The sequence below is a fragment of the Calypte anna genome, chromosome 23 (assembly GCF_003957555.1).
Source record: "Calypte anna isolate BGI_N300 chromosome 23, bCalAnn1_v1.p, whole genome shotgun sequence".
NCBI classification, from domain to species: Eukaryota; Metazoa; Chordata; class Aves; order Apodiformes; family Trochilidae; genus Calypte; species Calypte anna.
Genome location: NC_044268.1, coordinates 1,433,116 through 1,456,146, shown reverse-complemented (window position 1 = coordinate 1,456,146; position 23,031 = coordinate 1,433,116). Strand labels below are relative to the sequence as shown.

Genomic DNA, 23,031 nt, shown 5'->3' with positions numbered 1-23,031 from the left:
TTAACCTAGATATGACAGGGGCTAAAACACTGGAAGGAATGGGCTGGGCAAATACAAACATATTTACAGGAAATGTAATTTTCTTTAGCAAAAGTACTCTCAGATAAGCAGAGGTACAGCAGATAACCTTTCTTTATTCCATTCCATATTTTGCAGTGTGCTCCATGAATTATAATAGCTGGGTCTCTTGTTCTTGGGTCCAGTCTGCATATCTCAGCACACTGTGCCTTTCAGTAACGTGGAAGAGCATCCTTCTCCACCCAGCCACATTCATCGTTTCTCAGCTCATTTCATTCGACCTTAGTTGTACTAGTTAATACTTTTTTTTTTTTTAATTTTTTTTTTTTTTTAAATAGAAACTCTACCCAGTTCCTGAAGGAATAATCCAGTCCATGTTTGTAGCTCGTTGGAAGGCTGGGGATAATGATAACTTGTGTGTGTGCGAGCGTGAGCGAGCGGGGCTGACTTCAGTCCGGTTTCCATGTCAACGATTCAGTCCATATTTGCCATCACACAGTTGGCAGAGCCTTTTTTTTTTTTCCTTCTCCTCTTTTTCCAGGAGGGGGGAGACACTACTCCTGTTTCTAGTACTCTAATCTAGACCAGGTTTCCTAAACTGCCTTAGTGTTGGGTTAAATGGCATGGCCACCTTCATGAAGGAGACTTCCACTCAGGAGGAGCCAGCCCGCTGGTGGTGGCCTGCAGTGCCATGTGAGAGAGGGTTCCCCAGCCTATCTGAGGAGGCAGGGGCTGAGCCTGTTGTGGAGGAAAGCGTGCTCAGCACTCAGGGAGATGGGGAGGAGAGGGAGGGGAGAGGACTGCTGCATGCGACTTAGCAGGGATCACTCAGGCTGAGGAAAAGAGCTGTGGATGCTTTGCCATGGAAAGTCTCATCCAGTTCTGTGGAGCTGGGAAGATGGGAGTTGCAAGGTGTGACTGGCAGGGGGATTTTCAGCTCTTAGGTGGAAATGTTGGTAAGAGCTGTACTGTCATCTGCTTCCCAAACCCCATAGCTGGAATTTCATGGAATACCTTAGTGTTTAGTAAAGTGCCAGGGCCTCACTGATGAGGCATATTCCAAAATCTGCTTCAGCTTTCACAAACATTTGGTAAAGTGAGTGTCTCCTTATTGTGTGGGTGGCTGGGGAATCCAGTCTGCTTTTCACATTACAATCAACACCAGGTTTCAAAGTCTGCCATAGTGCCCTTTGAAGATTCCAAAAGCCTGACACAGGTTGCCAGCATGGAGACTTTATCTGTCCGCACCTGAGCTGCAACCTAAGCTCCTGAACTGGAGTCTTTAAACTTTGGTGGTGCTCAGTTAGATGGTGAGGCTTTGCTTCCTGCAGCAGACTTTAGCTTTGGAGCTGAGGACATGGCTGCTCAAGACAGTTCTGGGATTGAATGGCAGAATTCTCTACCATTTAGTGTAAATGAAACATCTGAAGAAGAGTAATTTGGTGCTGTGGTTCTCTGCAACCCACCACACACGTTAATAAGGCCACTGGACCTCACTTTTGAGTCTAGCCTGACGTGTGGCAGTTTTTCCCTCTGCTGCTTTGTCCCTCTAGAGCCCAGGGTTTGATCAAATAACAGTTGCTTCTCTGAGGACAGCATGTAGACCATCTTTTTATTCTAGCATGTTCCTCCATTTTCAAGCTCTTCTGGAAAAGAGTATGTCAGTAGTTTTGCTGCTCTGTGGTCCACACAGATACCAGTAAAGCCACAGAGCCTTCTCGGTGAAAATCTAGTACTGTACTTCATTAAGGCCTTTGAGTACTATCAAAATACTGATGTCTTCATTTCTGACCTTTTTATTTCTACTACCTTACAGCTGTGGAGAAAGACCAACTGACCAGTTTGCTGAGACAGAATCTGCTCTGTGTTGCACAGTCAGCTGTAAGGACTACAAAATGGCAACGTTGTCTTTGTTCAGGAGCCTGCAGGGCAGTAGACTGCTCTAGAATATACTTTAAATTTTGCTATTTATTGCCCTGTCCCACTTCCCCTCCCACTTTCCAGCTTTGGAATAAACCCTTTTGTTCCGCCACCTGCATTCTAGGTGATAAATATTTTATATTATAAGTTTTATAATAAGTGTGAGGGTTGAGTTGGCAGCAGTAGACACCAAAATCTTCAATTCACCCATCACAGGCTTAGAGCACTGACAGTGATTCAGTCCCTCTATGCAGTGTCTTGCTCTTGCTCTGGACTCAAGTTTCCCCAGTGTTGTTAAAATGGGATTTCTTGTGGTGTGTCCTGTGGACTGGTGGACTCAGGCTGATGAGCCCTGTGCTTTTTCACTGCATGGCTGGTTTTCAGGGTTACTTCTGCCTTGGGTTTTGGTTTGAGGTGATATTCTAAAATGGCAGCCTCAGAAATGTCTTCTGACTCTCCTCCCCTTGGTTTTTGATGTTTTCTCTCTCCTTAAAGTTACATTTGCTTAAGCTTCACTTTTCCAAACATTTCCATGTTCCAGAGAAGACACTAACCCAGATTCCCTCCATGGGACCCAGATTTCAACTGTGCCACGGTTCCATTTGTATTAGGCAACTGTCTCCAAATTTCTGAGGGCTTGGGTTTTATAATCCAAATAACATATCTTTTTCTATCTCACATGCTCTGCTGCAGGCCTAAACCACTTGAAATAAACCACACAGCTACAGAACCTGCTGGTGTAGGACAGGTCGTGTCCCAGACAGAGTAACAGGTAGGTTTCTCTCCTCCCTACTCCTACTCTGGGAAAGGACCACAGGGATGGAGGAGGTGGAAATTTGGGTCTGAAACTGTTGCAGAAGAGCATGGTCTAATTCTCAGTTCACCTCTTGACAGCGGGGGAGCTTCAGCACCGCGTTAACCTTTAGCGATTGCCGGAGCATCCCGTCCCGTTGCTCAACGCCTTGTGTCTAGACACGTTCAGGTGGTTTTGGTTCTCCCCATCCAGCTGCCCAGAGGGAGTTTCCTGGTTCGGTGCCCACTGCCCTGGCTTTGGCAGGAGCAGGGAACCGGGCTTTCTTGGATGTCCGTGTGTACAGTTATAGTCCTGGCGCACCGCCAACGGCCTTTTCCAGAGGGACACAACCAGCCGGGAGGAAATGACAACCGCTAACAGTTTGCAAAGGCTAATTCTAAATGGAATTTCTAGGGACAAAGAGGCGGCGTTTCGTTTACCCGGGGGCCGATGCCCCTGAACCGGCGGTGGCAGGCAGCACGACCCCATCCCCTCCCCGGCCTCCCGGAGGACTCCCGCTGGAGGACATCACCCCGCTGCCCCGGGTAGTGCCCCGGAAAGGTAAGCGAAGCCGGGCCGCTGCTTCCCTGCCCCATCGCCTCCAGCTTCTCCCGGGCTCTCCCCCCACACTCTCCCCCCCCAACCTCCTCCCTCCCCTCCCCGCCTTGCCCAGCGCGGGGCTCTGCTCCGCGGATCCGCTGCGGGTTTTGCGTGCGGCAGCCTCCGCCGCGCCGAGCCGCCAGCGGCCGGGGCCGGCCTGCTCCTCCTTTGTGACGGGGGGGGAGGCTCCCGTCCGGGCCGTGCTCCGTTCCGCTCCGGGTTTGGCAGGCGGCCGCGGCGCTGGGTAAAATGGCAGTGCTGAGCCTCGTGTCGGAGTGAGCCCCGCTCGGCGGACCAGAGTCGGGAGCTGCCGCGCGGCTCGCCCAGCCCGGCCCCGCCGCCGCTCGGCCCGGCTCCGGGGACGGCGCCCGCCCGCCCGCCCGCCGTGTCCCCCTTCCCTCCCCTCCCGCCTCTCCCTCACCGGGAGCCCCGTCCCGGGTCCCCCCCCCCCCCCCCCCCCCTCCTCCTTCCCCCCCACTCCCTCCTCCTCCCCTTTCTCCGCCGGCTGCAACCGAGGAGGTACAGCGGGGCCAGGCCCCGGGAAGCCCAGCCCAGCGGAGCCCTCCCCGCCTCGCCAACCAGGCCGGGGGGGAATGAGCCCCCGCTGCCCTGAAGAGCCCGCCGCCGCCTGAGCGGGGAGCAGCAGAGCAGCGAGGCCTCACGCCGGCCGGCCAGGCAGGGAGCAGCTCGGGGGGGACCGGTCCGGGGGGGGTGGCTGGGTGGGGAGGGGGGGGGATCATGGCTGCTCAGGTCGCCCCCGCCGCCGCCAGCAGCCTGGGCGCCCCGGCTCCATCCGAGCTGAAGAAAGCGGAGGCGCAGCAGCGGGATTGTCCCCCGGAGGAGGCGGGGGGTGAGGCGGCGTCGGAGCGCGGCGGCGGCGGCGAGAAGCAGGCGGAGAGCGAGGGCCCCACGGGGAAGGAGCTGCAGGACGGGGCCGAGAGCAACGGAGGGGGCGCAGGGGCCGAGTCCGACCTGAAGAGCTCGAACGGGAACCCGGGCCCCAGGCCCGCCGCTGCCGCCGCCACCCTGAACAATAACCTCCCGGAGCCGCCCGGTGGCGGCGGCAGCAGCGACGGGGTGGGGGCGCCGCAGCAGCAGCAGCCGCCGCAGCAGCCTCCCCCTTCCCACCCGGCCGCCTTGCCCCCGCCGGCCTACGGCTTCGGGCAGCCCTACGGCCGGGGCGTCCAGGCTGCTGCCGCCGCCGCCGCTGCGGCCGCCGCCGCTGCCTTCCACCAACATGGCGGACAACAAAGCCCTGGCATGGCAGCGCTGCAGAGCGGGGGCCTGGAGCAGTCCTACCCGGGGCCGGCGGGAGCCCCCGCGGGGCCGCCCCCTCCTCAGAACTCGCACGGCGGCGCCGAGCACGGCTTCCCCAACCACCAGTACAACTCCTACTATGCGGCCGGGGCCGGGCGCAGCGCCGGCTCCTACCCGCCTCCCCCCCAGGCCTACGCCCTGAGCTCCCCCCGGGGCAGCGCTCAGAGCTCCGCTCCGGCGGTCGCCGGCGCCAAGTCCCCCGCCGCCGCCGCCGCCTTCCAGCAGCAGCGCTTCGGGGTCATGGGGCCTTCGGCCGCCGGCGGCGCAGGAGGAGGGGGCGCCACCCCGCAGCCCACCGCCACCCCCACCCTCAACCAGCTCCTCACCTCCCCCAGCTCCGCCCGCGGCTACCAGGGGTACCCCGGGGGTGACTATAGCGGCGGGCCGCAGGACGGGGGTACCGCCACCAAGGGCCCGGCCGCAGCGGAGATGGTCTCGCAGTACGGCGGGGGCAACAGCCAGGGCTGGGCCGCGGCGTCCGGCGGGGCCCCGCCGAGGAGCCACCACGCGCCCATGAGCCCCGGGAGCAGCGGCGGAGGAGGAGGAGGACAGAGCCTCGGCAGGAGCCAGCAGGTAACGGCCGGGCCGCGTGTGGCGGGCGGGAAACGGGACGGGACCGGACCGGGCCGGACCGGGGGCGGCGACGGGGGGCTCCGAGGTGGGGGGACTGCGCCTCTCCCGCGGGTTCCCCCCGCCGGACCGGCGCTGCCGGAGAGCTGCCATTGTCTGTGCCTGCTCGCTCGCTCTAAAATGGCTGCCTCGCCGCCTTCCCTTCCTCCCTCCCCAGTCTTTGTGCGAGGCTCCCGGTAAGCGGCCTCTGTCTTCCCGGTCCGTTCCGGGGGGCTCCGGTGGGGAAAGGACCTGGGAAGGCAGCGAGGGGCAGGGGAGGCCGGGCGCGGGGGGCCGGGGTTGCGGGCGGGCCCGCCCGGGCTAACGCGTGGCCCCGGCAGCGTCGCCGCCATCCGCGCAGTCACCCCGGCCCCGCCGCCCCGGCTCCTCTCGGGGCCCCCGGGGGGGGGTCTGCACCCCTCGGCGAGGAGCGGCGAGGTCCGCCCGGGGCGGCCTCGGTGGGGTCGGGGCGGTCGGGGCCATCTTCCCCGTCGGGCGGCCCTTGGGGCCGTGGGCCGGGGCCTGTGGCTGCAAGCGCTGGTAAACAGCTCGGCGATGGGAGCAGCGAGTGCAGATCGCTTTGGTTTGGGATTTGAATTATGGAGGTAAAATCCTTCTGTCAAAGCCAGGAGACAGTTGGTCTTAGGTTGACATCCTATCTGTGATCTGATTGGCTCCCCATCTCCTGCTCTTGGCCATTTATAATTGCCTCTGATGTAATGGTACAACAATCCTGATGAGCTCATAAACTTTTACACTCGGCTTTTCTGCCAGCTCCGGACCCACGGCAGCCCCGCCGCTTCGCTCCCTGCCTCTTCTCGTGTCCCCCCCCTCGCTGGAACCGGCCGTGACCTTGAGGCGGTTGGGTGGCAGCCCCGCATCGGAGCCCCAGACAGCCTGCCCTTGTTGCATTGTGCCTGAAACAAAAGAGGAGGCGATGGCATTTTGTTTGTACCTTGGGTTTATTTTGCTTGTGATGTTTGATGCAGCCTGGAATAGAGTCTGTGTTGTCAGAACAGTGGCAGGGCTGCTCTGCACAATGGGCTTGCTGTTTATTTTGGTTATGTGACTTTCCCTTTGGTATAAATGATTTCTTTGATGGATCTGAGGATGCGTTTGTTCCTGGCTAAGTTTGGCCCTTGTCGAAACTGGGGCTGTTTGGATTCTTTATTAGATGGAGAATGAGGGGGGTTCTGGGGTACGTTACAGCTTGGAGAAGGAAAAAGCCCAAAACAACAGAACAGTGAAATCCAAACTTATGGATGAAGCACTGAAAATGGTGATTTATCAGTTTACATTCAGTATAGCAGGGGCCTGAGCCTCCAGCTTTGTGTCTGAGGGCACATGTTGGCTCCCTTTCAGTAAGCACTGGTGTGCCCCCTTCCCCCATCAATAAAGGGACATGTTACAGACATTCAGGTGCTGCTTGTGGTCAGGCTTCAGGGTGTCACAACTTCTTTGCATCCACTTTATGGTTGTGTGGATAGAATAATCTGTTTGCTCGAAATCTGGGTGCAGAGGAGAAAGCAGTACAGCCGATGCATCAGACATTTTAGATACAGGGGAGAAGAGGTGCTGGTGCCTCATATATGGAAAACTTATTTCAGCCCAGGTTACTTTCTGTGTTCAAATGTGCATCTCCAGGACCTGTTGTGGCCTCCTGTGGGACTGACAGACTTCCCTTTTCCTTCTGTGTACTTTGCTCCAACTTCAGGCCCGGGGTTGGAGACATTTGGTAGGGCTCAGTGTGACACTCAGCCTCCAGAGTTTCCCTTCTCGCTCAGTGCTTCTCTGGTGTCGAGCTGAAAACTGCTTCATTTTTGTTCCTTGATTACCGAAAGGCAATGGCTTCTTCAGCATCTTGAATTACTTAATTGTCTTTTCTGTCAGATTGAAATAGTGCTCTCGAGGAGAGAGGATCTTATCTCTGCTGTGGTCATCAAACTGTCCCTCGGTGAAGGTTTCAGCTCCACAGGCACATGTTCCTGTGTACCTGAGACAGGTTCAGGCAGATGTCACCACACAAAGGTGTTTACTTGAAGGTACTTTTTGTATGCTGAAAAATACCAGTTTAGATAAAACGAGTGCTTAGATACACTGTCAGGTGGGACTTTTCAAGCAGGTATTTTATTATAGCACATCTCATAAAGGTGTACTTCTTTCTGTTCTGATAGCAATTTGTAAAAGGAGCTCATTTTGTCTTGGAAAATGAGTTTAACTTGATTCCATGAGCTGCTGATACATAGTATATTAGTATTAATCTGAGTAACCAATCCCATGAAGTGGAATTATTGATGAATAGATGTTTTGAGAATTAATTGAAATTTAGGTAGTACAGATAGTGTATATAAAAAGTAAGCCAACAACCTTCTCATCCTAAAAACCAAACATACGCCCCATCCAAGCCTTTTTGTGCCAGGGATTATTGGATTCAAACTGACAATTCCTTGTTTTGTTTTGTTTTGTTTTGTTTTGTTTTTTCCTCTGCTGGAAAAAAAACTTACCTAGTGTGATACAAAAAAGCTTTCACATGTCATCTGTGCTGCCCACAAGAAATGGCTGATGAATAATATTACTCCAGTCCTAAATTACAGCTTCCTTTCACTGTGTGTTGTTAATTTCCCTAGATTGGGAAATTGTCTTTGTCTTGTGCAGTGATGGCCAGAGTGGGCACTTACCACCTAACTTCTGAGAAACTCTGAGAGGGTGAAGGGAAGATGTAATTCAGCTGACCCAGCACTAGAAAGAGAAGCATTTCATGATGCAGGCTTGGAGAAGATGATGTGGGAAGAGTGTGGGGTTCCTCTGCTCAGGAATCTTGGGACAGTCAATCTGAGGTTTTTAGAGTGGGAAGTAGGATGATGCAGAACAGGGAAGTGCCTTTAATTCTTGGTACTTCTTAGGATTTATGAATGATGCCACAAAGAGTGTTTGATCGTGCTGCTCATCGAGAAAGGCAAAGTCATTTCTGCTGGGAGAGTTGTTTGGGTGGATTATTTCCTGTCATAAAATGAGAGTACAGAGGTGAGCTCCAGTCTGTGGCCCTTGGGGACACCTTTGCTCACGAGCTGGTCCCAGGAAGGTGGTGCTGAGTCCTCAGGAAGGCAGACACACTGTGTTTGTCAGGACTGTGAGACAGGACTTGGCATTTGTTTGTTTTTTTGTTCTTTTTTTTTTTTCTTATTGGCCTTTATAGCTGGGAAATGGAGAGTAGGATCAAGAGATGGGAATGGCTGTTCTGCAGTGTGTGGGATGAGAAGTCTGTGGTTTTCTGTGGGAATAACTTGTGAGAAACCAGGCCAGGGATCTTGCTTTTCCATTTTTCCAGGTCTGCCATGCGTTTGTTTCCACTCCCCTTCCTCTTGGAGTCTGTAGCAGTTCCTAGTAACACTCTGGCTTTCCCAGTGTCTTGGGACTTGGAGGAAACTGCTGAAGAGAAAGGACTTCCCTCTCTTTTATACATGGACATTGCTCCTGGTACACACTCTCACTACAACAAACAGCATCTCCTGTAACAGGAGATGTGTTTGGATCACATTAAACATTGACATCTTGGATAACCTCCTCATGGGTGCACTGACATCTCCAGGCCTCCAGTATAAGTTCAGTGAGAGCAGTTTAAAAAGTGTATATTAATAAAACCCACTTTTGGGCTTGTTGCCACACAACAGCTATTTTTGTTGTTGACTTAGATCTTGACTTCAGTAGCAACTGAGGCATGAAAAATGCTGTCGAAAGGGTCTTTTTTAAACTAAATTGGCACGGAATGACTCTGTGCTGCCAATGAGCTGTGATATCTTGGAATCGGAAAATGAGACCTGGCTCCTCTTGGCTTGTGTCACAGGGTTTTTCCTTGCTCAGTGTTGTAATGTTAGGAGCCATTGAATTACTTGTGAGGTGTAGCAGGCACAAGATCTTTCCAACAAAGAGGAGAGTGGTACATGGTCTTTTTTTCTGGGGTAGGGTTTGAGTGAGGGATTTTCAGGCCTTGCCTGGTTTAGAGAAAGCAGGAAAATTGTGCTAGTTTAAATTTGAGGTTTAGTTAATTCTGGTGTGGACACTGCAGGGTTTGTAGGCTTAGCTTTTCAAATAGTCTGCATGGGTCTGAAGTAATCCAGGGGTTGCCTGATTCTCTTAACACCTCTTTGTTTCTGCAGTACTGTCTTCCTGATGCTCAGTTTGGAGGTGACCAGTGTTTCCAGGCAGGGTACGTGTAGGATCCAGGACAGTAAACCTCAATTTACACTCTCAGCTGGAGCTTTTTTGTTCCTGCCCTTCCCACCACCAGTTTACTGGAAAACCTGGGACAAACCACACAATTGTTCTGTCCTTATTTTTTTTCCCCTCAGTGAAATGGGTTTAGCAAGGCTTGTCTGTCTGCCTTGTACAAAGTATAAATGAAATACTCTGTCAATCCTGATTTATTATCTGAGCTAGGGGAGGGTTTCTACACTGGGTATCTCTTGTAATCGTGTTGTTGGTTGCAAGACAGAAATGTGATTTCTGGAAGGTCTTATGTTTGACTTCGGAGCCTTCTTTTTTTTTTTTTTCCTCTTGCCTTAAATGCTTAGTGGTTTCCTATAACTGTCTGTCCAATTTAATTCCTTTTACCTGCTACAGCTTCTGTTTCCTGAAGCAACTGCTTGACAAATGGGCAGAACCTCTTCCCTGTTCTTAAGTAACAGTAGAAACTGGGGTTGGGGGAAGCATGAGAATCAATTTTTCTGTTATACAGCTGTGTCCTGTTGTGCTTGTAAGCTTGGGATGTTCATAATACTTTGGAGTTTTTTTCTGTAGTCTTATTTGAGAACACTTGTCAGTGAAGACTGTGATACACAACTACTACATGAAACTCTGTTGAGGGTCTACATGAAGACCCTCTTAAGAGAAACCCAGCAGCTTTCCTTTAGAGAGAAATTAATGTTTAAATTAGGCTAAATGGTGCAGCTGTTTGTTTTATCTGCTACTTCATACACTGCTTTCCACCATTTTTCCTCCTACTCTTTGCAAAGGAACACCACCAACTTGGAAATCCAGTTTTTACCCTACGAATCTGTGATCTCAGTAATTAAAATATTAGAGGAGAAAGATGCCCTTTCCAGTTTTTACTCTGTGTGTTTGAAATTCTTTGTCTCGTCAGTTGGATTTCTTTTTTGAATTGCAGCTCCTGTGTGATGGATTGCTCTGGGGAAAAGCTCATCAGCATGCCATTGCCCAATTCCTGCCAAGAATGTTTGAAACTCTCAAGTAGCAGCAGTAGCAAAGCAGAAACTGAAGTCAGGCAAGCATAATTGCAGGGAGTAGGGGGGGGAAATTAAAAAGATAAGCTTGTCAGTGTTTAGCATGGCTGTTCCAGCTGCTTGCTCTTTCTTGTGGGAGGGTCCTTAAACCACTGGCAAGGATGCAAAATAATATCTCCCCTTTTGTTCTGGTGGAGAAAATAAAGGAGACTTTTCCTGGGGAAGAAAAAAAAAAAACCCAAACAGCTTTTTGAGAAATCCAGCAAAAGTTTTTCTGTCATGTGCTGGTTTCAAGGAGTTCAACCTTTTAATTTATCCGGAGGTTATGTGTGTGCAGTGGTAAAACTATCCTTGGATGTCTGTTAGCCAAGGCTATAAATCTCCAGCTAGAAGTGAGTGACAGGTGGGATTGGAGGAAAAAAAGCAGTTTTCTTTGGCACACTGGATCACAACTGTCGTGTGCTCTGCCTGGGTCCTGCTGTCCGCCTGTTCCTGGATGACATGAGAGGAGCTGATGCCTTTTTGTTTTTCATTTCAGTGCTGGAAAAGCAGAGAGCTTGGTCACCCAGAGAGAGACCCTCTGCACTTTTCTTTGGCCTCAGGAAGCCAGGCTGTATTTATAATAGATTCCAATCAGAAATTCAATGCCATTGCTGCTTTATTGAGTGCATGCTTCTCGTTCTGAAGGCTGAATTTGTGTAGAAGGGGGGTTTCAGGCAGTGCTTTGTCTCACCCTGGGAGGCAGAGGAGGAACAGAAGCACTGAGGTTCTCACAATAAGGGTTTTTTTGGCAGAAGCAGCTGAGATGCTGGTGTGGAAACTTGCCAAGGTGAGGCACTAGGGCTGGGACAGGGTGGAGAGCAGAATATAGGTCTTCTGAGTCTCATCCTGTGCTCTAAGTGTGAAACCATCTTTCTTCCCTAGTATATGGTTTTAGCTGAATGTATCATTAAGACCCTTTAATGGAGTTCTGCACTTCAAGAAGCAGCACCCAAGGCTGCTCTCAGAGTCTCATGGAATGAAAGAAGCAGGGCTGGAACAGGAGGAGCTGCTTCTCTCAGGACTGAGCTCATGTACATATTTTACCAGTTCTTGTAGTGTCTTAATCAGATGATAATGGGAATTAACATACGGGTGAGGGAGGGGTTCCCATTTCTTACTCTTTTTCTCTGCACCTGCCCTCCCAGTGTTGTAATTCAGCAGTTCAGTTGTGCAACTTGAACTTTTTTTGGAGGATTTTTGGACTCCATAGGAAAGAGCATTTCCAGGTTTGCCACTGTGTTCTTTCTGGAGTATTTCTGAGTTTAAGTGACAGCTCAGTAAGTACTTACACAATGTGGGCATGAGCTTTCTGTAGTGAAATATAAAGGATGATATATAATGATGGGTAAACTTAATAAAAGCTGCTTCAGAATTTCTTGGCAAATAATTTTTTTTTTTTTGCTTTGTATGTTCAGAGTAAATGATAACTGTAGCTAGAATCTTAATTTCTAATCACAGGGTTTTATTTTTTGAGGGGGTTGGCAGTGGGTAGGAGCAAGCAGAGTAGGGGTTCGTTCTCTAAACAAGGTGAAGAAATTTCTTTGTGGGAGAGTGAGGGAGTGGAGATAAGAGAGTTTATGTGTTAATTCCTGTGAAATTTCCGTGGAAATCAGTTTGTGTAAATAACTCTGAAAAAGCTGCTGCTGCTGCATTACAGTTACTGGCATTTCGTGCAATAACCAGCATCTCATTATTTCCTTAAGTTAGCTGTAGTAATTGAAACTCTTTCAAAGACAAATTGCTATCAACTTTTCTTCCCCCCTCCCCTCCTTCTTCCAACTTGAGTAACTTCTCTTCCTCCTGGATAATTAGTACTGTGCCTGAACTGTCCCAAGAAGCTGCAGTTTAGACACAAGGAGTAATTTTAAGAGAAGTTGTGGGGGACCCTGTGGCAGCCAGCATTCCCTCTGCATGGGGCAACCCCCCTCTGCTGAGGGTTTGCCCCCCATGTTTTGGGGTGTATTTGGTGCACCAGAGGGGACTGAGGAACACTTGCAGACTTTTGATGGGATGTGATGGTGATGTCCTGGATCTGGCTGTGAGGAGGGAGCATTTGGGGGGTTGCTGATGTCAGATGTGGCCTTGACTTTCCATCCTGAGAGATTCTGCCACTCATCTTTAAGAGAAGTTTTTGAAGTTTGGAGCACTCTGGAATTTCCCTCCGGGGAGAATTACTGAGTTAAGCAAGTACTTCCCCCCCCTCCACTCACTTGTGAAATTTCATTCAGGTTTGACTAAGAGAAACCCTGAAAATTACCATTTCCCTTCTGATGTCAGCACTGTTCTGGCACTTTGCCTGTGAATAACTGAACAGGAATGTTTTAAAACCTGTGCTCTGGCCACAGCTGCAGCTGCACCTCCAGACACCATGGTGGGAGATCTGCTCTGCCCCAGCCAGGGCTGGGATTTGGGATAAATGCTCAGATCTGTGCACAACACAGCCAGCTCGAATAGTTGACAGTGGGTTTGTACTTTTGTGACACTATTATTGTCCAGATCAGTAGTTTCAGCAGCCAGAAACTGGCTGAGAAGCACGAGGCACAGAAGAGGGAAGGTACTGCTCTGAAAACAGCCATTCTGGTTTGGGTTTACAGCACTGGATTTGATCTTTTTGATGAGGAGAACGTGCAGTGGAGTCTGTGCTGCCTGCAGAATCTTGGTGTTGGTTTGTTGCCTGTGTTGTCTCTGTAGGTGACTGTCTGTTTCTTGTTGAACAGAGGTTTGGATCTGAATTTGAAAGGTCATCTGGGCTGCTCCAGGGCAGGATCAGCTGTACCTGAGATCAGGGCAGACAACCATGGATGTGGTGGAGCTGCCTCAGTCTGCTTCAGTGAATGCTTTGCTGCCCTTAGCTCTGAACATTAGGAAAATCCTCCAAATCATCTTGACTGAGTCTCTCTTGCTGTCCTGGTCTCTCTAGGTAAGGAGAAGAGAGGCAAAACTGCTTGGTGATCTGCTTTTAAACATGTGGCTTTCTGCCTGTTCCCTCAAGATCAGCTTGGGGATTAAATTGCAAAATGTCTCCCTTTCCATCCAGATCACTCCTTGCTGGGGATTGTGGTGAAGGGGTTGGACTGTCCTGCTTTGCCACCTGAACTTCTTCCAGGGAGCTGGTTGGGCTCACTCTGTGCTTCACCTCTCCATAGGATCCTTCCTCTAGGCTTGTTTGGAGTTTTGTACTTCATAACAGTCTGGTGATGGATTTAAAGTCCAAATGACTGTAGGACTATGCACCCTGTACAGGTTTAGGAGGAGAATCTGGTACTCATTAACTGTATGTAAATAATTAAACCAGGGCCAGGCTAGAGGTGGTCTTTCTTCAGCCATACTTGTGAAATGATTTGAAGAAAAGTTCTTCCCTCTCTGTAGAAGATACATTGAAACAGTGGAAGTGCTGGAATTAGTTTAAATGTGATTTTTTTTTTTTCCTTTTTTTTTTTTTTTGTTCTTTAAATGAAGTATCTCAGACTTTGGAGCTGGCATTGCTAATCAAGGAAAGGGCTTCCCTTTCAAGGCCACTTTACTGAGCACAATCACGTGTTCCCAGAAGCTGCCTGGTTTTTTTTTTTTTGTGCTGCACATGTTGAGTTGTTAGTCTGGGGCATGCTGGAGTCCTGCCCTTTGGGCTGGGGTAACTGTGTATGTGGGGGGTTTATTTTTTTATTCTTTAAAAAAACCCCAACCCAAACTAATTTTTCACGTGGGGGTGATGGTCATGCTTTGGATCCCCTGGAAAGGATTCAGGGCAGCTGCTGAATATAACAGATTAGAACTTTTTGTTGTTGTTGTTGTTGTTTTTTAATTATGTGTGGATAACTGGACAGTATTGTGATAAGAAGCATTTAAGTGTCAAAGCCTCTCCTGGTCTTTCAGTTTATTGTGATATACCAGGGAGAGCAGGATAAGAAGTTCCCTGTGTCTCAGGAGCCTTCAGGAGCTGGGTGCATGGGAACCTTCAGAGAGGGTTAATGCTATAACCACCTGATTATACTTTCTGGATGTGAGGTTAAACCTGGAACAGTTTTCTTTGGTTTTACAAAAAAAAAAATCATCTTGCTGGAAATGTTCCATGCTGGCTGTGTGGGGAGAGTGTGGCTGCCCTGGCCCAGGGCACGTTGGTGGGGAAGGGACTTTCAGGTGACGAGTGTGCAAATCCTGGATGAGGGTTTGTAACAGAAGTGACCTTAGAAAGCACTCTTCTTCAGCTCGTGCTCTGGAGGAGAAGCAAAATGCCTGGTGACCAATGCTTGGATGTGCAGGAGGGACTGACAGACCTATCCCAAATTATGCCTGGACTTTAAAGATATTTCTAAAGCACCTTCACTGGCCTTCCCCTTCGGTTCAGGAGGCATGGCAGTGTTGCAAGAACTTGTTTTCCACATTAATTGTGATTGATTACCTTGCAATCTAGGACAAGATTTCCTTTGAAAAGCTATATGCTGATTTGATGTCAGGAATTAAAATCAGATGAAGTGATTAGTGTTGTATGAAATATCCCAGAGCAGTTGTGGGCTCCTCGACTTTTCACTGTGTTTTGGCCCTTAACCCTTGCCTCCCTTCTCTGGAGCAAGGTGGTACATCTGTTGTCCTCACACTCGGGTGAATAACTCATTGGGGATATTGTATCAGGACATCCTGGGATAATTTGGTGCTGAGCTGCAGAGTGCAGATTTCCTGACTTTAATGAGGAAAATGAATTTCGTGTTGAAAGCGGAGGGTGTCGAGGCAGCAGGGATGCTTGTTCCAAATGGGGACCAGCTCTTAAGGTTACCTTTAAATCCCATCACTCTGTAGATGGCAATAAACTAAAAGTTGTCACTGCTGTCAAGGTACAGTCATGTCTCATCTTCCTTTTCTCATATGAGTTGTCTTACAGTTTCTTGTTCTACCTGTTCCTGAAACCAGGGAAGACTTTGCAGCGTTGGCTGTTCCTCCTCCCCCCATGGCATTGGCAGGGTTAGGAATTTCTGTATCTTCTCACCAGCTGCCAGCACATACTCCTTTCAACTTGCTAAGCAACTCCCCACGCTGTTCATTTTGCTTTAAAAGAAAGTTGGATTTTTCTGGGTGTAGATGGAATTAAAAAAAAAAAAAAAAAAAGCCCAAGGACAGAAGCGAGCATGAGGCTGTGGACCTCAAAACCACTGCAGCTGAGGGCTGGTGGCTTTATTTTATTTGTAATTATTATTTTGAGGTAACAGTGACCTCGTGCACTTGGTTGTAAGTCGTGATGGACTTGCCAGGGATAATAAACCTGAATCATGACAGTGTTGGCTTGATGCAGGCTCTGGTGGTGTCTTCATTGCTGTCTGGGAGCTGGCTTGGCTGCAGCTCTGAGCTTCTTGCCCACGTAGTCTTTTCATCTCCCCCAACCTCCTCTCCTCTCACCAAAGCAGGCATGACAGCAGCTCTGCTTTCTGGATGCAAATAGATCATTTGGGTATAAATACTGGAGATTGGTTGTTGCTTGCTATAAAGTTACCCGGTGCATCCTTGGTAAATGCAGATGGTAACTTGTCATGACTGCAATTTAAATATTTTTGGTTCCTTGGAACCGAAGTGGAGTCTTGAAGACTGAATTTTAAGGCTAAAATAGGAGGAAGCTCAGTAAAATCCACAAAAATAGCATCCAAACTTGTCAGCTTCTGTAATGAGGAGGGAAATAACTTTTCTTCTTCCCATTAGCAAACCAAAAGTTTGTTACTTTTTATCATGTGGGGTCCCTCCTGGGAAATGCTGGGGAGGACCAGGAGGGATGGACAGGGTTGTAGGTGTCCTAAGTTGCTTCCTAATGAGGTGACATTGGGGCTCGGACTGAGTGCAGTCCAAGCTGTTCCAGCTGGTGACTGAGGCATGTCTGAGATATTCCTGAAGTAATTAGCAGCTCATTCCCTCAGGGCTCCCTGGCTGGGGTAAGGGCTGTGCCTCTGGGTGCTCCATCACCAAGCAGAGGTGATGTCCAGGACTGAACTGTGAGTTTGAATTCAGTTTGGGAGGGCAGGGGTGATGATGGAGTTGACTTCAACTGTGATTGCCTGACTCTTTCCAGAGCTTCATTCCAAAACTCTGATTTCTTGGATTATTTTGATCTTCCTTTATGTCACCTTCTACACCCTTTTAAAGAAATTCATCTGCAGAAGCAAGGGAGAGCCTGTGTAATGCTGAAACATGGCTTCTAGAAGCTACAGGCCCTGACATGCAGCTTCTAGTAAAGCAGGCAGCTGCTCTGGACAAGATGGAGCTCATCACACTGAGGTGAGGTTGCCTCCAACACTTGAACCTCTCTTACCATGTGGCTGTGTCCTCCTTCATCTTGGGCTTATGTGTGGCAGGAGTGTTGGGACCACTGGAGACCCTGTTGTGTTGGGAGAGCCCTGACCTGATCCTCAGATGCCTCTTGGATCTTCTTTTACCACCCTGACCTGGTGAGAGGTCCACAGGAATGTGCCTGGCCAGTTGGGTCTGTTCAGCCACCCCTTCTTCTGGTGTAAAATGAGACAGATATGCAAAGTGATGAGATATTAAAATACAGATTGAGCTTTCAGACAGACACAAGTGGGTAGAAACCTGCAATGCTGCTTTTTATGGATGAAGAGCTAAGAAGAATGTATTTCTAGAAAGCCAGGAGGCTATGCTGGAGGTGCCTTATCAACCCTTGAGGTGTGCACCAGCACCCATCAGATTTCTGGGCAGAAAGGGCTTGTAATGAGTTGATAAAACTAACTTTGTTCTGGAAAGTAAGCTCTAGTGAGCCTCTTGTGTTGGAGTCTTCCTTCAGGCCTAAAATTTTGGAAAACATCCACCCTGCTCAACAGCAAAAGACATCTATCTGTCCCTGAGATCAGCTCTGCTTGTTGGAAGGGCAGAGGGGTTATGGAGAATGAGCTGGGTGGGTGAAGTTTGCCACAGATCAGAGTTGTCTGAATGTTTTTGGGGGGCCTTCTGGAGCCCTGTCAGGTTTTCAGTGGTGCTTAGCACAAATATTTTGCATCTTGCTAGCATGCTGGAACAGCTGCTCTTTTCCTGATCAAAATTAGCTCACTTAAGTAATGGTGACACTTAGTGTAATTTTGCTCTCCCATCCTAACCCTTCCTCCTCTTGATTATTTTTTTATGGCTTGCTATTTGGCCCAGTCCCATTTCTGTGGCACAACATGAGCTTGCTTGCTCCTTCTAGTGTGTAAGTAGGTCTGGAACAAAAATGCTGTCATGAGACAGTTAAGTGTCTTTTTGTTGATTTGCCTCCAGTTCATTAGAGCAGATGTAGGAGGTTGGCTAAACTTAAAGCCTGATTTAATAGTCAGGAAGGAAGTTTCCTTCAATCTTAAGAGGAACCTCAGCTCATTAGAACTATCACATGTTCTTTAGGATCATCTCCCATGGAGCTGGGATGCAGTTTTCTTTACATCTTGCTGTTGCTTAGAATTTGGGAGGAGTCAGTAGTGGGACTTAATAAATCTTGGGGTGAGTTGGCTGAAGAGTGTGCTTCTAAAGTGAGTTGAAGGCTGAGAGTCAGGGGATAGCTACTTACCTAATTATTTGGATAGAAGGGAGTTACATTTGCTTGCTTAAATAGAAATTGAAATTATTGGAGGTGTCAGAGCTGACACTGCCCAGCAAAACAGCAAACTGTGGCATCTGACTCCAGCTGCAAGTGAAACACATGAAAATGTCACTGGTGGCAAAAGAGTCACACTGCTTTGTTAATTTTGACTGCATTTAATTCAGGAAAGAGTGTTTGTCAGAATCTCCTGCCATGTTCCAGTAACCATGTAGCTCCTGCTTCCCATCAGGGGCTGTTTGATAAGGAACCCCTTGCCCAGCCAAGTCCCCCAGGCTGGGCTGGGCTGTCAGATAGGGACACGGGGCCACCCAGCCCAGGCTTGAGCTTTTCTCTTCCCTGCAAAGACACCTTCTGGTGTTCTGAAACAACCTGGGTATTCATTCACATCATCTGTATGAGCAAAAGAGAGAGGGAGGGGGAGGGAAATGAATCCTCTGGTTGCTGCCTAATTTTCAGGTGGTGGTGGTGGATCCCTTGTGCTGTTCCCACAAGGATGTGCCTGCAGGCAGGAGGGGTGTCCATGAGGAATCTGCCATCCTGGTGCCTCTCAGGAGGATGAGGGGCTCTGTGAGCTTGGTTCTGGGCAAGGTTTGGCCTGGTGCTAACTTGGTATAAAAGCAGAGGAGTTTCCCTCTCTCCCAGGTCAGCCCCACCTCAGTGACTTCAGCAGCAATCTTACTTCAGGTCCTTTCATGTACCACAGCTTCTCATGAGTCCAGAAAAACATCCTGTTAATGTGAGCATGCCCCTGCCTTTGAGTAGATCCTGAAGATGGCAGAAAACCAGTAGTGTGTTGTCTTTAGGTATGGCAGTGGTTGAAATATTATTTTGAGGGTCCTGGGAGGTACCTAAATAATGTGATGGGATAAGCAGTGGGGCCTTTTGTCCCGAGAGAGCAACTGACTGAGGACAGGAACTGAAATCCAGCATCTTGATAAGGTGGATGGGTTGAATTTGATAAGGAGGGTTTAAAGTCAGGCTGAGAAGAAAAGATGAGATCAACAAATGAAATTTGTATAAAACACAGGCAGGGTTGGCATCTTCCCAGCCTCCACCTTTAAAAAAAAAATTGGAAGAAACCCAGAACCTGCTTATTTTGGGGCATGAACACTGTAGCCCACGGTTCATTGCACGGTTTGGGGAAGGGGGAGGCTCTCATTTCACTTGCTTGCCAGATAACCTTCTTCTGATTGACTTCTTTCAGGAATAAAACATTCCATAATGATACATCCTGTAGGCGAAAACTCTGGTCAGTTTTAATCAATTTGAAGAGTATTAGGAAGAGTGGTGCTTAGCAAAGTCCTTGGAGATGTGTGGACAAGGCTCTTGCTGAGAAATGTTAATAGGGTAATTACTGAATTGTGTTTAGCCAGGAAGATGTAGTTCACAGTGTAGCTGCTTGGAGAAAACTTATCTTTTTTTTTTTTTTTTCCCACTGTTAAAACTTGGTATCCTGGATTTACAGAAAACCTCCCCAAAGGAACTGGTGTAATAAATGTATAATCAAGGTAAGGAGCAACATTTAACAGGGCTGATTTTAAAGTTTACAGGAGCTCCAGACAGCTGTTGGTTAGAAGCAGGTGACTAAAGTAATTCAGAAAATGTCACATTTTCTTTTTGTGTGTGGTGTTGGCTTATTCTGAGGTCTGTGTGCTGGCTGAAGATTAGAGGAATAGAAAGTGTCTTCACTCAAACTCAGACCTGCTGGAAGAAGTCAGAATTAAAACCAGGCTCCCTCTAGTTGCAGAATTGGAACTGTTGAGCTGAGGTCAGTCATCTGGACACTTTGGCAACCAATAATTTAATCTGGATTGTCAAACTGATGATGAAATTCACACTTTACCTCTTGGTTGTGTATTAAAATCTAAGTTAGATTTTAGGCTCCTTGGGGGCAAGGTGGGGAGTTACATTTTTTTTGTAGCTTACATAAAAATAGATTTGTCCTGCAGGTGTCCAGAGGGGGGGGGGTGTTTGTAACCTTGAAACTAATCCTGTAGTATTGTGAAAGTCAGGTTTTTTTACCTCAGATTTAGGGGTGTGAGGCAGAGCTTGCCTGGTGCTTGTTTTCCAAAATGATGAATACTGCTCCTGAGGAAAGGCAAGGAAAGTAACTGCTGGGTGCTGAGCTTGGCTTGGTGTGTTGTCCTGTTTATACTGAGGGACTGAAGGAAGTTGAATTTTTCAAGTTCAAAAAAGGGAAGAAGAAAAAAAAAAAGAAACGTGCACATTTCTGTGATTCTGATCTCGGTAAGACAAACTTGTTGAAACTCTCCTGGTGAGACCCTTGGAGCAATTAGAGCAGTGTTTACTGGGTGTCCTGGGTGTTTTGTCTTTTGTGGGGAATCTTCATCGACTACAGGAGGATTTTTCTTTTTGTCTAAACTCTTAACTTCCCCTCAGGCTCTTCCATCTCTCTTCAAAAGCAGACCACCGTAGAAGGAGAGGCAATGGAGTATGACCCTGTGTGCTGGGCCTTCAGAAGGCTATAAAAGGCAGTGAGTTCAGGCTGGGATGTTGACCTTAGCACAGCCAGTTGCACCTTAAATAGATCAGAGGAAAGAGTTCCTCACTGGAAGATGAAAGGTGTTTGCTCATGAATGAGGATGGTTGGTAGTTAGTGCTCCTTTCTCAGCTTGAGCTCTCTAGACTGGTCTTGAACTCTCTAAACTGGTCATGGAGGAATTGGAGTCACTTGTTGGAGTTTCAGGAGGTCTGAACAGCCATGGAAAGGTCTGAAATGTGAGCTTGAGGCACAGAGAGTGCCTGGCTGGAAGCAGGGTTTGCTCAAGGGTCTTGTGTTGCCTGTTGGATGTCGTTGTGTTCCCCACTCCTGTTAATTCTGTTTCTCTGGTGACACCATGGCCGTGGCTGGATGATGTTGGAGTCATTCATTGATCATCCCCTTGTAACCATCTCCTTGTGTCAGTCTTGGTTGGTGTGAATTGTCACAGCCTGGATGGTTTTGGTTGGTGCCAGCTTGGGACAATCCCTCCTGTGTGTTTCACACTTGCCTGTGAGTACCTGTGCTTCATGTGCAGGCACCATCACACCAAACAGAGCTGAGCATTGGTTAGTATGGGAATAATCAGGTTTTTCTTCACCTGGATACTGGAGCCTTGATGCTGCAGGCAGCAGAGCTCTAATAGTGCCCTTTGAACTTCAAAATACGGCAGAGGTTTAGTCTAGGGGGAGGACTTAGAGGTAGGAGGTCAAATCCCTCATCCCTGGGGGAGGTGTGGATGTGGTTTCTTAATGGTGTTGGATGTTGGGACCTCCAAGACCTGACCCAGCCTTAGTGTCTCACAGCAGCCTCAGCGCTTTGTAGCACCAGAGGATGTGGGACATACTAGAAACAGCAAAGGTCAGTGCAGCCTCTCTGCTTTGATTAAGGTTGCTTTTTCACAACATTAATGCTCAGTTGGTAAAGCCTCCTGAGAGCCTCACAGTCAAGGGAAAATATGTTCCCTGAGTGATTCTCTTTGCCATGGCTCATGTGGAGGTTCCCCTGCCTGCCTTGGCATGGTTGGTGTTTCTCAGTGGGGTGGAAGGCACTGGGTAATGGGCAGGGAAAGCTGTGGATTTTGAAGCCAGGTGTTCTCCATGAGGCACTGTAGGTGTTAGCCTGTAAAGGTGTCACTGCTTTTCTGTCTTGTAGAGCTTGTTGATTGTGACAAACCACATGGATTTTGAGGGGAGCATGGAGTGCTTTTATTCTCTTTTCCTGGTTTCAGCAATTTTAGTGCAATATGACCCTGATCCCAGCACACTGATTCTTAGGGAAAATGCCTCCTCTTTCCCAGCCTTGTTACCCTGGCCCAAACCAGGACACTTGTCCATCACTAATACAGTTTTTAGAGCCAACATGGCAATCTGCTCGGTAACTTCACCAGCTGCAGAGACCACTTGCCTTTGCCTTTGGGTAACAAAGAGAGACCTTGGAGACAAGAGGAAAGAGCATGCTCTTCTACCAAGACCTCATCATTTCCCTTCACCAAAATCCTGCTTGGATTCAGCCAGGGGGAGGTCAGCAGTTGCTTCTTGGCACCCACGGGACGGTGTCGACCAGCACTCGACGACCTCCAGATCTCCAGCTTTTTGGTGGTCCCCATTCTCCAGCCAACCTGACAATGGTAGAGGAGCAGCTGCCACCTCAGTTGGATCCCAGGACGGGGTTGGGTTTGTCTTTGTCAGGGCACCCAGCAGCCACACAATAGTTGGTGCTGGCAGGGCCATGTGGCTCATCACGTGCGCGGTGCCGTTGCTGCCGGGGTCCTTGCCCATCTGTTCTCGGCTCTTTCTGGGTTATCAGGCTCTGGTCCAAGTCCTTGCAGGCAGCCAGCTCCGTGGCCAGAGATTACAAGCACTAACCTTCCTGGCAGGAGTGGTGTGGCTTTGCTTTTTATGCAGATTAGCCATGTGCTTTCTCACTTCAAGGCGTTCCACAGGAAAAGACGTTTCCTGTGTTTGGGTCTCAGTGGGCGGCTCCGGGTGGGTTGTGCCGGGCAGGGGACTCAGTGAGAGGGCTTGGGAGAGGGATTATGGAGTGCTGGCCCCCCTTCCCCTTCCACCTCCACTGCTACGTCACCACAACACAACCACACGCGTGCTCATACTGTTGGTGTCATTCATTCAGTGCCAAGATTGCTTTAAAAAATTCCCTTGGCCCCAGTTCAAACAGGAGTACAGCTGGGATGTGTTAGATTTTAGGCAGTCTGCCCTCAATTTGAGATGAGTTATAAATAGCAGTGCCGACTTCCTTAACTACCACTCTCCGAGGTAAAATGCAGGTTAATTACTGTGGGAATCAATTAGGGCTTCTCTCGGTTAAACAGCCAGTAATGCTTTTTATTATTTTTTTTAACACAAAAAAAACGGACCACAAAGCTGGCCAGGAGGAGATCTGAGATCCAAGGTGAGAGCTTAGGGCT

The 23,031-nt window shown here is 49.0% G+C and overlaps 1 protein-coding gene across 4 annotated transcripts in view; it reads left to right on the top strand.

Moving 5' to 3' along the window:
* The first annotated feature begins 2,631 nt into the window (after nt 1-2,631).
* ARID1A (AT-rich interaction domain 1A) overlaps nt 2,632-23,031 on the top strand; it is a 61,604-nt gene continuing 41,204 nt past the window's right edge. Inside the window, exons 1-2 of one of the 4 annotated variants that reach the window (XM_030464598.1) lie at nt 2,632-2,710; nt 3,146-3,292. Coding sequence is in view for 3 of the 4 variants with exons in the window: in XM_030464597.1 (XP_030320457.1) it covers nt 4,070-5,221 (1,152 nt within the window). In the remaining variant the exon portion in view is untranslated. Of the gene's footprint in view, nt 2,711-3,145; nt 3,293-4,050; nt 5,222-23,031 lie in introns of those variants that run through there. The other 3 variants (XM_030464597.1, XM_030464596.1, XM_030464594.1) reach the window with 3 other exon arrangements.